General features: G+C 48.0%; 1 protein-coding gene across 7 annotated transcripts in view; it reads right to left on the bottom strand.

The window, feature by feature from the left end:
* Positions 1–5886: 5886 nt before the first annotated feature.
* Positions 5887–13446, bottom strand: part of NUP93 (nucleoporin 93) — a 77247-nt gene continuing 69687 nt past the window's right edge. For 5 of the 7 annotated variants that reach the window (XM_032701355.1, XM_032701356.1, XM_032701361.1 and 2 more), the window contains 5 exons: positions 13313–13431; positions 11958–12075; positions 11504–11587; positions 10606–10734; positions 5892–6127 (listed from right to left, as the gene is read on the bottom strand). In XM_032701355.1, the coding sequence (XP_032557246.1) occupies positions 6017–6127; positions 10606–10734; positions 11504–11587; positions 11958–12075; positions 13313–13431 (561 nt within the window). In that variant the 3' untranslated portion in view covers positions 5892–6016. Of the gene's footprint in view, positions 6128–10605; positions 10735–11503; positions 11588–11957; positions 12076–13312; positions 13432–13446 lie in introns of all 7 variants that reach the window. The other 2 variants (XM_032701357.1, XM_032701358.1) reach the window with 2 other exon arrangements.

The following is a 13446-nucleotide window of genomic DNA, read 5'->3' as shown; positions in this document are numbered from 1 at the left end:
GGGACGGGGCGTGGAGAGGGGCTCGCCCGCTTTATACCCCGCAAAACCGGAGTGAGGCGACCGGCACACACCCACCACTGATGCTAATGGAGGAAAGGAGTCGGCTCGAACCACCCCGAGCTGGTCAGGAGGAAAAAAAATAGCTGGAAGGGACACCAAAACCACTGTAATGGGCATCAGTGCCTCCCAGCACTCGATGGGGGCAGCGATAACAGATTTGAGATTAAGTCCCAAGGACAGATCGGCAGAGAAATGCGGCGGCGTTGAGTTTGCCTCTGGCCCCGAACCGGGAACATTCAGTTCCCACAGGGATTTATTATGGAAAAAGGGAGCAAGACTCCCACGCACCCTCGCCCTTCCCTGGGATCCTGCCCCAGCCCCGTCAGATCCCGTAAATCATCCTGGCTGGGCTCCAAGCTGCTGCCTGTGGCACTGAGCTGGGCCGGATGCGGGAGGGGAACAGCTCCTTTATCTCCCAGTGAAACCAGGGAAAGGGGGGAGTGTGACATCAAGGGATGTGAGAGCTGCCCCTGCTGGGACTCAGATGCCAGGGGGCTGGAGAGGCCAGGGGACACCGACAGTGGCAGACAGTCTGTCTGTGCTTGCCCAGGGCTGGCAGCTCTGCAGTGCTGGGCAGCACAGACACCCACAGACCCAGAGCCCCCTTCCCCTCCCGACCCAGGGAGGGGGCACTACTGAGCTACCACCCAAGGTTCAGAACTCTCCCCGTCCCATCCCTGATTTAATAAACCACTTAAACACTCGCCCACATCACACAAAACATGAACTGAGGCCGTGAGGCTGCTCAGCGTTCACCCCACAGCCCCAGCAGGCAGGGACAGGGGGAGGAGGGATGGGCACCTCTTACACCTCTGCAGCCCCTGTCACGTGTGCCTCAAAAGCAGTTACAGATAAGATCAGCAGAGACAGCAAACAAGGCCAGCAATAAAATTCGAGGGCAGCCCATTTGAATTTCAGCTTGGTGTGGCTTTGCAAGTTAATGGAAAATTGGGCCTGCTCCCCCCTTCTGCCTCTGGCTGTGTTTGCATTCACACACAAATTTTAACCTGCTTTTTGAGGACTTGCTCCAGCCCCCTTGCATTGTTTGTGCTGAGCAGATGCCAGCCACAATCACCAAGGGCCAGGGTGCACCCACTTACCCGGGAAGCTGAGGACAGGCAGCCTGGCCTGCATCCCATGCTCGGCCCTCACGGTGCTCCAGCACCCAGTGCAGAGCTGTGCCCGTGCTGTGTGGGCAGCCAGCCTGGCCAGCAGGGACAAGGGCGAGCTGGATGAGGAAAAGTCACTCCAGCACCTCGTGCAACACCTCCTACAAAGTGGACACCAGCTCCCTCTCACAACAGACGTGGCAGCAGACTCACACCTGGGAGAAGTGGCTTTATTTTAGAACCTTGTTAGTTCATCAAGAACACTAATTTGCCCAAACCAGCACAGATCAGAGTCTCTGAAGTGGGTCAGGGATGCTCCAGAAGAGACAGGAGGGTTCCAGGACGTCGGGTGCAGAGTGAAGAGAGTGGTATGATGCAACCCTGGTGTAGTGAAATAGCCGGATTGTAGGATGCGCTTGTCGTCGGCCTGATTCACAACACCAGCTGCAGCAACAATACCAGGGCCCAACACCAGGGCTGTGCAGTGCTGGGAGCTGTGGGCAGGGGAGCAGAGCTCTGTGGCACATCCCTCCAGCCCCTCCACACACAGGGAAGAGGCTCCAGGTTGTTTCAGCAGGGCTTTCCCTCACTTCCAGCCGATCCCCCAGTTCGTTCTGGCTATTAAAAGCATCAAAGGAACCCAAGCCCAGTTAAGCAGAGAATGGTGCAATGCTTTACACACAGCTTCTCTTAAAGATTGCCCAGGTGCTATATTCCAACAGGCTTTAATGAAGCTTTAATTGTCCTGTTTCCATCCCCATGGCAGAGGGAACCTACCGGAGTGACACAGGACACACGGACGGTGCCGGGGTCAGTGCTGCAAACCCACCTGCAGAGCAGGACCCAATTCCTCAGCACTGCAGCAAAGGAAGCCTGGGAAGAGAAAACAGATGGTTATTCAGCCAACTGCCAGCAGCCTTTCCTGATGGGAGCAAAGGGTGCATCTCCCATCTCTTCCAGACACCACTCCCATCTTTCCAACTTCAGACCCAGAGAGAAAGCACAAAAATGCTGACACAGGGACAAGAACAGGGGCAGTATTTGAGTGCTGTCCCACGCCAGGGACACACAGCTGCAATATCCCCTTCCTTCCTCCAGGCTGAAAGGAAAACAGCTTCCTTCCTTGAGGGGCTGGGGTCACTTTTTCTGAACACAATTCCTTCAGCTCCTGCAAGGAACAAGGTCCAAGCACTGTTGTAGACAAACACAGCAGTGATAGCAGTGGAGAACAGAGAAGTCACCTCATTTAGCAGGTCTGCTGCAGCCAGAGGGTCTGAAAAACACAACCAAACATCATGTTGAGATGCAGAATCTGCATTCAGTGGGGAAATCCAAGGCAAGGCAGAGAAGCAGGAATGTAACCCACAGGCTGTAAGCAGTACCCTGCTTACATAAAATACCTAAAAGAATTCTCAGCCTCACAGAAATGGTTGAGAAGACAGGACCCACAGACACCAGCTCCCTGACAGTGTTCTGGAGGCCCTCGAGGCACATTTCAGCAGTGTCACACGGGTTGTCTTGCCTTAGCTCAGTCTAGTTGTTACCAGGTTAACCCTGGGTAGAGCTTTAACTGATTTTTTCCCTACTGACAGGTAAGTAGGGCAGAAGTTTACAGCACATCCCCTGTAAATCCAGACCACATAACTCAGCCCTTGCTCCTGGAAGGAGGTGCAGCCTGTAAAGCTGCAGGAGCTGCTGTGCTGATACCACAGCACACGTGGATGTTTCAGAACTGAAGAGCCACGAAATCCATGGAACACAGACCTGGAGGCTCTGCTGCACCCCCACCAGCACAGGGTGTCACAGCTCTCACAGCAAACACCTTCTTGCTTTTCTTCCCATCTCCTCCAGCAACACAAGCTTGAGCTGCATTTGACTCAAACCAGTGAGTCACCCTTCAGATGCAGCTCATCTACCTGGAAGACCTTTCATGTCGAGGATTAGTCCTGGAGTAGGAAAAAGCAGATGGAATCAGCCTAAATTTGATCTGCAGCATTCATCTGTACTTGTTTCTTGTATAAAGAGCAGAATTGGGCTCAGATGAACATCCCCAGCTCTGCTGCACACTGTTCTGTTGTAAGGGGAGTGCTTAGTGACACCACCTTTGAACAGGCTGTACCAGACTCAAGGTATGAGTTTAGTGACAGCCCAGAAAACCCTTCCAGCAGATAAGCTATTTAGAAAACCAAGGCTAAGACTGTACATTAGCAAAATCAGAGCATGATGGTACAAAACCTGAGGGAGCAGAACCCAGTTTTTCTGTCCAGCAGAATAAGCAGGAGGTGGAGGGAAAACAAGGACATCTGGAAAACCACGAGGGTGCCTTATTCAGCAAAGCACCAGTGTGTGCATCAGCATCTACCTCAGAGCAGCAAAGCCCTTAAAGTCATGCAGAGGAGGGCTGGGTTTGCCAGAGCCAGGCCTAGGCATGGAGCTGGAACCTGCCCCACTGGGGAATGTGGGAAGATGGATGGGCTGCAATGTTCACCACCTGCACAGACCTAAGAAGAAATCACAGGGCAATCAACAAGCAATAAATTAATTCCAAACATCTGTGGCCTCTTCTGTAATACCTACAACCCTGACTGAAACAGGGCCAGTCTTACCTTTCCAGGGTTAGTCTCAGGACTTAGACTCCCTGAGGTTTATTTCCTCTGTCTGTCCATCACAGAAGGATCACCTTGGGTTTGGAAAGCATGAAATAATTCAGAATCTGATTAGCTTAAAAGGGACCAGAGGCTAGAGCCATGATCACTGGGCACAGAGGGAGCAAACTGGGCACAGACATCAGCTTTCCCTTTCACCAACACCCGTGAGGGCTGAGAAGCACCAGAAAGCTGCTACAGCTGCCCTTGAAGGGGGGACAGAGAAAGGGCAACGTGGTGCTTACAGGAGGTCCTGAGGTTCAACACTGGACATCAGAACATGCCAGTGAGGCAGCACAACCACTCTGCTCAGCAGGGGATGGGCAAGAGACAGGAGAACAAGGTCCTGCAAATGGTAATGTTAAGAGCTGAGCCCCAAAGGACCTCTGTCCCCACAGGAACAGCAGAGCAGGGACAGGGAATTCCTGTAGGGAAGGTGGCCTTCACCCTTCCTGACTCCAGCAGATGCTGTCCCTCTCCTGCTCAGGTCAGTGGTTGCCTGAGGACAGGAACAGACTCGCCAGACTCTCTGTACATGAGCTGGTTTGGTGCTGGGAGTGACCCAGGGACAGGGGCTGAACACCAGCCAGGAAAACACAGGAGCAGAGTCATCCTGCAGGACTGTGTGGGTGGCAGCCCTGGCCCCACCAGGAATGCCCACAAGCATCAGGGATGGTGCCTGTTCTCTTAGGGACTGGATCAACTGTCAATTGAGACATGTCAAGAAGCATTCCCACACAAATATCCCAGAAATGTCAACAGCTAATACAGCTTTCCACACTCACCTGTTGACAGGGTGTTAGGCAGTTCCACCTCCCAGCCCCAAATGACTCCTTGGTAACTCACCAACTCCCCTGGACTCGCAGGGGTTGTCCAGGTCTCTCTCAGCCTCAGGTTGGAACAATCCTGGCCATGCTGCAGGAGCACTCTGTGCCAGACACAATCCCTACCTCTATCTGCTGGGGGTCCCAGCAGCTGGGTTGCTAATGCTGAGACGTGGGCTGCTTCCTGTCCAAAAGGTGGACAAAATTTATGCTACATTTCTGGTGAAAAAAGTAATTAGGAAATTGTCATCAAGTCAGTCAGATATTCCTCTATCCCAGTCAACTTAGACACTGCAAAATGGGGATGAATTCTCTCCCATGACAGCTGTTAACATACAAAGACTGAAAGCAGCCCCTACATTTTGCTGCCTGTTCTGCATCCCAAACTGCACATGTTCTATATCCCCTAACACAAGAGGGTGAGACACCAGCAGGGGAGCAGCACATGCACAGGGAACAGCAAGAGTAACCACTAACATTCCTCACATTTTATTCCAAAGACAGGCAGACATATTAAAAAAGAAAAGCTTCTACTATAACGTGCTCCCTGGACTTTCACACTTATTTAATTGTACCTTAAAACATTTAAAGGTAACCATTTTTAAAGCTCCATGCTTCAGTGGGACTCGGGTTTCCCACTAAACCAACAGTAATGTCACTCCCACACTTGGACCTCTCTTTACAGGGAACCACTTTGAATGCATCTGACTGAAAACTCACGTGCTGCTCCCAAAAACCTCTCCTACCAAAATATACCTGTTTGCAACCCAGGTGCTCCTGCCAAGCTTCAGCAGAGCTCCAGGATGTGCAGAGCTGAGACATCTGGGACACCAAGCTGGGAGTTCACCCTTGCTGAGGACCAAGGAGCCCCTGCAGAGCTCCCCTGCACTGCAGCAACACATGCAGCACACAGGACAGGGTGATGGACTGATGGCAGCTCACGGGGTGGGTGGTGCACCAGCGACACATTTTCAACACTTAACATGCATTCAAAACCCAAAAAAACCCCTAAAGGTTCCCAGCTGTATGATCATTAAGCATTAAATCAAAGTTTTCTTCTCCACTTCCTCTTCTGTTAGAAAACTGCTCGTTCATTCACCTCACTGCTGCAGAGCTATGACTTCTCCCTCTGCACAGCCCATTAACTAATTAAGAATAAATTTCTAAATGCAAACCAATCGAAAATAAAATTAACAAAAAAACCATAAAAACACAAGAATCGGTGAAAATGAAAATGTCAAAAACAAATATCAAAACCAAAGAAATTTATTTCCATCAACAAAAATACAGAATACAAAATGACACTGGTCCCCAGGGGCCCTCTGAACGTACTAAGGACAGGCACAGGCTGCTGCAGCCCCGAGCCAGAGCTGCTCTGCTAATTCATAAGGATCTCCATCTGCACCAGTCTGGCGTTTGTGTCTCCTGAGGTCCTGTAGGGGATCATCCCAGCAAACATGATCAGGGCACGGGCCTGGGACTGAAGTTGCTAAAAGACAGAAAAACAAAGTGCAGTTGCTTTAGCATCAGAAAACCCACAGGAGTCAAACGTTTGCCTCTTGAAACAAGCAAAGGTAATCTTTGTTTCTCAGAGCTGCTCTCTGGACAATGAGTCTCTGCATTTGGAAGGAAATCCAATTATTTCCTTTTCCGACCATTAAAAGCATGTTGAGTTGCCCTTTTGCTTAAAAAATAATCCCATTTATTTGAAATTACCTAAGAAAAAACATTTTCAGCAATGTGGGGTGTTGTTGCACTGCAGCAATCTTGTAATTTCTGCATGAAGTGGGCTTCCCCAGGGCAACAGGATTCTTTCCCACCTTGCAAAACACAAAGTTGATCCTGCTGAAATGCAGCATTAATGCTGCCAAAGCAGAAGCACTAGAAATAAACAGGTAGTGCCACACACACTTGGGGAGCTCCAGCATCACCTACAACATCCCAGTTTCCTCAGAGCAGGGGTACCAAGCACACAGAGCCGTTCCCCTGAAGGAACCAAACCCCTTCTTGCACACCAGGAGGCTGCAAAACAGCTGAGGGAATTCTGGAATAATTTGTTTCATTTGGTAAAACCCTGAGTAAATTAAAAGGAAAACCATGGCAATGCCTGGTAGAAGTCAGGAGAAGACAGAAAGCCCAAATCTTTATGGAAAACTATTTAGACTGCTTTGATTACTAAGAGGGTTTTCTTCTTAAATATTAAGCATCTCAAAATTACTGTACTAGAAGATCCACTGTTTAAATCTTCCTTTCCCCTACTGACTGCAGGGAAAGCTGAAGGTGCTCAGGTTGCTGTGGGCAAATGGATGGTAACTCTGACAGCAGGAACTCACACCATCCCCAATGCCCCTCTGGCCAATTCCACCCCTTTTTCAGAACCAGTCTGTTATTCACTGGCCACAGAGAAGCTTTGGAGGCTGATACTGGACAAGCTGTGAGAGTTTTCCCAAGACTGACCCAACTGCTAAAACGTCCTGGGACAGTTTCTCTCCCTGCACTGGCTACTTAACAAGGTGGCCTGGAAATGACTTCCAGTCACAGTCGTATTTCCCCCAGTCTGCTTCAAATGTGGGGTTGTATCACTATGTCTGAGCTGCTGCTTTTCAGAGGAGGTCAAAAGAGGTGGGAGATGAAAAAAAAAAAAAGCCTGTCAAGGTGTCTGACTCTTTGGAATTAAAGTATGAAGAAACAAAGACTCTCACCGTGATTAAGAAGGGCTGAGGAGCAGTGCAGGTTACTGTTCCCTTTACCTTTACAGTAGCAATGACAGCTGGCCTGTTTTTAAAAATCAAAACAATACTTTGGGAAGAATGAGCAGAGGTTTGCAGAGGTTAAGAGCGGCCTGGAGGTCTAGATGTTCTATTGGCTGTAATTACTTAACGAATGTTAGAGTTACTTGCAATTTTAAATAAGAGTACAGATAATAAAAAAAATAGAATTCCATTCCATTCCTGACCTAATTTTGGCATCGAGATAACGCCCTGGGGCTGCTCCAGAGAGTTCAGCACCCTGGCTCAGGGTGGGGAGCTTATGCCACTGCTGTCATGCACTCACAGCAATCTGGGTCAGGGCCACCACCACAGCCACAGCTCCCAGCACTGCAGGCTGGGCTCACTGCAATCTCTGCCTAAAATCTGACAAAATGGATCAGCCCAAGTGGGACAACACTTTGCTCCCTCGTTCCCAAAACTAATTAATGTATAAACTTAAAAAAAAATTTAAAAAAAAAAGATTATTTAAAACACAGCTTGGGTGATTTCATCCCAAAATCAACAAAATGCATAAATGCCAGCTCTGACTCTAAATGTGATCCGTTCACTTGAAGTCCATTCCACCTCTGAAGGGTCACAGGAGATGTTTAACAGAGAGCATTACTGAGTTCAGGGGGCTCCAGTACTCCAGTACTCCTCCTACCCATTCTGCCCTTGCTGCCAGGTCCACACTGCTCCTGCCAAAGCCCCCACTCAGTGCAGCAGGATGAGCAGAGCAGTCCTTGGCACCTGAGGGCAAATTCAAGAGCTGTGTGCTCCTACTCCAGGGAACTCTGTTCCCTAATATGTGGAATAAGCCTCAGAGTTACAAATGGCTACTATCTCGTGTTTTCTTCTGATGAACAGAAGATGGATCCAGAGAAAAGCCAGGAATTTCACACCTATTCAAGGAAAGGTAATTTTTCACTTGCGTTGTGTACTGGGCAATGTGCTGAGATTGTTAAAGCTTCTGAAAGAGCCCGATTTCCCCTACAATTTGCTTTCCCAGAGGAAATGGAAAAGCTGCCCTTCCTCCAGGGAAGTTCAGAAGACAAATTCTTGTCAAGCACAGCATGCTGAAGCTCGTGTCTGTGATCTCTGTTCAGCTGAACGAGATTTTGCTGAAGAAACACCTCCCTCCTCATGTTTGGAATGCCCTCATTTCTTTCCACCGCTAAAATCGCCTGAACTGCTTCCCAGACATGGGAACTGAAGCAATCCAGATTCCCTGCTCCTGCAGTCCTGGAGGAAATTCTTCAGGGTAAAAGAAAAGGGGAACACGAGCTAAAGCTGTTCTTACCCTGCCTTCCACGTGCCCATGCCTGGTTTCTCTGCACATGCAAATCTTTAGGCAGGCAGGAGCTACAGGGTGAGAGGTTTTTTCTCCTGCTAATCCTACATTAGCAGATTATGCTCCCCTGGGACACTGCAGTCACACAGCTGTTCTCTTATCCCCTCCCTGACAGCAGAGGCAGTGGGCACTTGTCCCCTCTGATGGCTGAGCACAGCTTGTACTGCACACAGAGAGCTGGGACTCAGAACCCCCCTGTCCCCACCATCACTCACACCCTGCTGCCAGGGGATCCCACCACAAGGCCAGGAGCTTGATTAACAAAACCTGAAGCCTGAAAAGAAGAAAACTTTCAAGGGTTTTTAGCAAGGTACATCATCAGCTGATCTCCACAGGTGAGTGCAGAGCGTGTTTGTGAAGCAGTGCTCACACGATGTCAAGGTGGCTCCTTCCACACAAACCTCTGCCAGCAGAGCTGCTAAACCCATCCCCAGTCGGCCAACAATGCTCATGCTGAGGTGACACCTGACAGCACTGCACCCCTACAGAGATGGTAAATGCTTCTGCATGAGGCACAAGACTGAAATCAAAACCAAAACAAACAGCTCACTTGGAAAGCAAGGAACTGGTTGCTCAGTGCCAACCTTGTGAAGACACAGAGCAGGTAACACATTGCCTTAGCCTGAGACTTCACATGTGTAGAGTTTAAGGTGGGAGAAGCCCAAGCAGCAGGCATCCCTCTGCAGTGCTGCCAATCTGCACTACAAGCACTGCTGTAAGGCAGGATCCTGTAGCTCTCACAGGCTGCACCCCAAAACCAAAGATGGATCATTACTCACACCTTTTGTTTTCTTACATAACCTAAAAATGCTACTAAGGCCTTTAGCAATATTGCAATTTACAGATCAAAGGCACCTTTGCAGCTGACTAAAACCTGGAATAAAGCTGGCTGTGCCCCAAGTTGGTTTTCACTCTCAAAATGAGTTGATATTTATTTTCTAATCTGTTAAGACAGGAGGAATGGTTTGGCCTTGGTTTCCAAGTGCCTGCAGCAGCTTTAGCTTAGTAAGAGTTACAAGACCAAACCCAACAACAGTTAAGCTGAGAACTCAACCCTGCATGCTGACAGGGGAGTGCCCACAAATCTGGCTGTGCCCTTTGAATGATGCCTGTTCTGCACCTTGCAGAGGTGGAGGCTCCTGTCAGTGGGCTGGGGAAACGCTTCTGCACCAGCTGGAGCACTGAAGTCAAACCCACTGTTGCCACCCATTTCCCCAGGCAGCCAGACAAGCACTGCTGCCCACTCTGCTGCAGAGGCAGCAGCACAACTGGCAAACTGCTGCCATTCACCACCGAGATCTTGGTGCATCCCCCAAGGACATTTGGAAAACATCAGCCCCATGTCACTACAGAAGCAGGCCAAGGAGAGGAGTCAAGGAAGGCCTTTCCACCAGAAATGGGCACCTACTCAAATGAAAGGAATGGAAATCAGGTGCTTGAAAGCAACAGGTCAGTTGTCACAGCAGCAACACCAACCAACCTAGAGACACTGCACTGTCCCCATCTGTTTTACTATTTAAGACCCCACCAAGAAGCAACTTGCTTTTTCTTGTTAGTGAATATATAGGTGTAATATCCCCATTAGCTCAGTGCCATTTAGAGCAGTATCATAGACTCCAAATGGTTTGGCCTGAAAGGGACCTTACAGGTCATCCAGTTCCATCCTCCCTCTACACAAAGCCAAAGGTATCAGAGACCAGCCTTGAGATAAAGTAACTAAGCAAGCTCAGTAGTCTGAGACTCTAAATAACTGAGCAAGTCAAAAGCAAAGGCCATTAGAGATTCACAGTTATGTGAAGCCCAGTCTCTTAAAAGCAGGGAACAGGATGCAGGAAAACTCCTCAGACAGTGAGATTACATTCTTACCGAATCTCTGTCCTCCATTACCCGCTGAGGTCTGGCAGGAGTGGTTGGGCTTGTGCCTTTCATCCTCTTATACTTGGTGAATAAAATATTCATGGTTGCAAGCAGGACCTCAGATAAATTGTGCTTGATCTACACAAAGAAGGGGGAAAAAAAGACACATGGCAGTGAAGAGCATGTTGACAGAACCATTACCCTTGCTATGCAGAATCAGAAAGTCAAACAATGACAACTATGGCTGATATTTACTCCTGTAACAGTCATACCTGTAATGGTTACCCTGCTGTGATTGCACCATCCAGCACAAACACTGCCCAGAGCTTTCAGACAGACATGCATAATGGCTGCACCTTCATGTTTGACAGCAACAGGTCAGACAAACCCCAAAGTGCCTGAATACAAAGAACTCTAAAGCACCCAAATACACACAAACACTGCCTAAAAGAGAAGTGTCATCCTCCAGTTAAAACAGTTCAAGAGTAGCAACAGCCTTCCACTGTGCTTCATCTGCTAATACACAAATCCAGAGTTCCTCTGATTTAGAGGGAACTAAACAAACACCCTGCAAATGCTTGGTGACCATTAGGAGCATGGGAGAACTAAGTCACCAGCAAGCTAAAAGTTTTCAATATTTTGAATTCTTGGATCAAACTCAGTAAGTTCAGGGAGACTCAGGCAGATGCCTTCTTCAAAATGGAGACAGGATTTCTGGGCAGGGAATTCTAGCACTTGAAAGAGCAGCACAGAGGAGAAAGCTGTAAGCCAAGAATCTACTTGTACGAATTCAGAATAATCTCATCCTATTTCCCAGCTGAAGAATAAGGATGATGAGATGACAAGGTTTTAAGATCCTTTTAACAGCAGAAAGCTTTTGAAAGCTAAAGCCCAAGACAGAACTTACTTCATCGCTGAAATTCCGGAAGGCAGCAACTCTCTCCTTGACGCAATCTTGGCTAAGAGGTACGAGCTTCAGGCGTTCAATAATCTTCAAAAAGAAAAGCAGGAATCAGGGTAGATAATCAGTGTTCTATGTACCATATACTAATAAAGTGTGGGTTTGAAGCGTTAATGAAATCGTCCTGGTTTCATTCAAGAGAAATAATTGCATTGTTAGTTATTGGTTTATCTCCTTTGTTGAGCAGCAAGAATATTTTGTTCAATGCCTATAAAATAGCCCCAGAAAGATCTTCCTGTTTATCAAGCAACAGGGAAGAAACACCTTTTTAAATTCCTACAGCGTTGCAACCCCTTCTAACTCATTAAATATAATTTTTTTAAGTGATGTTATTTGAGACATTCTGGGCTTTCAAGGGCATTAGGAAGGCTACACTTCAAACAGAACTCTTGCAACTTACATCAAAGGCCCTGTCAACGTGACCAGCGTGATATTCATCAAAAAATGTGATTAAGTCTAGCAGAAGGTAGAACGTGGAGTCAATGGATTTCTTTGCACTTATCCCCTGCGCTTTGTACCTGAAAGAAATTGTTTTACAGTTTTATTGTGCAAAATGGCAAACGTTTATAACTGTGCTCTTGCAATTCTTGGAAGCGGAGACATCAAGCACAAGGACAGAAGGCACTGAACAAAGGACAGCTTTCATTTTCCTTAACCAGGAGGCAGAATTTTCACAGGTTGTGGCTTTTTAAAAATACTTTTAATCACTTCCCCTTTTGCATCAAATCCAACATTTGTTTCCTTTTACATGTTTACACGTCCCACATTCATGGGGAAACAGTGCCAGGCAGCAGAGACCTGCAAGGCAAGCTCTGTACAAGCATATTTAACATGCTGTTTTACAGCAGACAATCCTCCAGCACAACTCCCTGCTTCAGGCAGGAAGTTAAGCTTAAAGATGGATTAAATGCTCCTGCACACTGTCTCCAGCTCCCCTGGCTAGGGGATGAGCTGGAGGGCTGCCTGCTCTCACTGCTGCCTGCACCAGGTCACAGAGGAGCTCCTTCCTCAAGGTTTAACAGTGGTGCTGCAGAGGAGGAAGCCAAATAACCTCTTGGCCTCTCCTGCTGGGTGTCTCCCCTGTTCCAAAAGCATCCTAAGAAGGCACAGGAGGAATGTTGCACCACTGCAGCACCGTCTGCAGAAGGGTCCATGAGGAAAAGCCCTGTCTTACATTTAACTGGCAAGCAGATGCTCTAATCAGAACTGTTCTGGCTTTGCAGTCACTGAGGTTTGCAGCTGTGGGTGGTATTATTGCACAGTAATATTTAGTGCTTTCAAACAGATCAAAGCAAGTAGCAAACCAAAGCCCATCACAGCCTTTGCTGAAGCTTTAACTCAAGCCATAGGTTTAATTCTCTTTAATGTCTGCCACCAAATCAGTCTCTCACTGAGTCAATAGAGCACCAATTTTCACTCAGTCTCAGTCTGGCTAAATGAGGGAAAGGTTGACTAGAAGGAGTGACTGGCAAATGGCACTTGTCAAAACAAGAAAGGGAAAGGTCTCTGATGGAAATCAATGCATGTCTGTATTTGTCTTCCAATTTCAAATGCCAGCAAGTGGGGTTGGCTTATTTTTATTCTCTCTGCAGCTGAAGGGTTGAGGAAAACCAGTGAGACATTTTTCACAGGTACCCACATTTTGCTCTAGTAAAATACAGGAATTTTCCATGGCAGTCACTGTGACGAGATACACCAAAAGAGGACGATTAAAAAAAAAAAATCACAAAGTTCTTTTGCCTCATCCAGTCTCACCTCTCAGCAATGGAATGGGCCATGTTCTTCAGCCGCTCCTTGTTCGACTGGGGAGTGCTGATCTGGGGAACAACTGGGCTGAGGAGCTTGTTCATCAGCTCTAAAACTTTGTCAGGGTTCTGTAGGTATTGAAG

The sequence above is a fragment of the Chiroxiphia lanceolata genome, chromosome 13 (genome assembly GCF_009829145.1).
Source record: "Chiroxiphia lanceolata isolate bChiLan1 chromosome 13, bChiLan1.pri, whole genome shotgun sequence".
NCBI classification, from domain to species: domain Eukaryota; kingdom Metazoa; phylum Chordata; class Aves; order Passeriformes; family Pipridae; genus Chiroxiphia; species Chiroxiphia lanceolata.
This window is presented reverse-complemented; position numbering and strand designations above follow the sequence as displayed.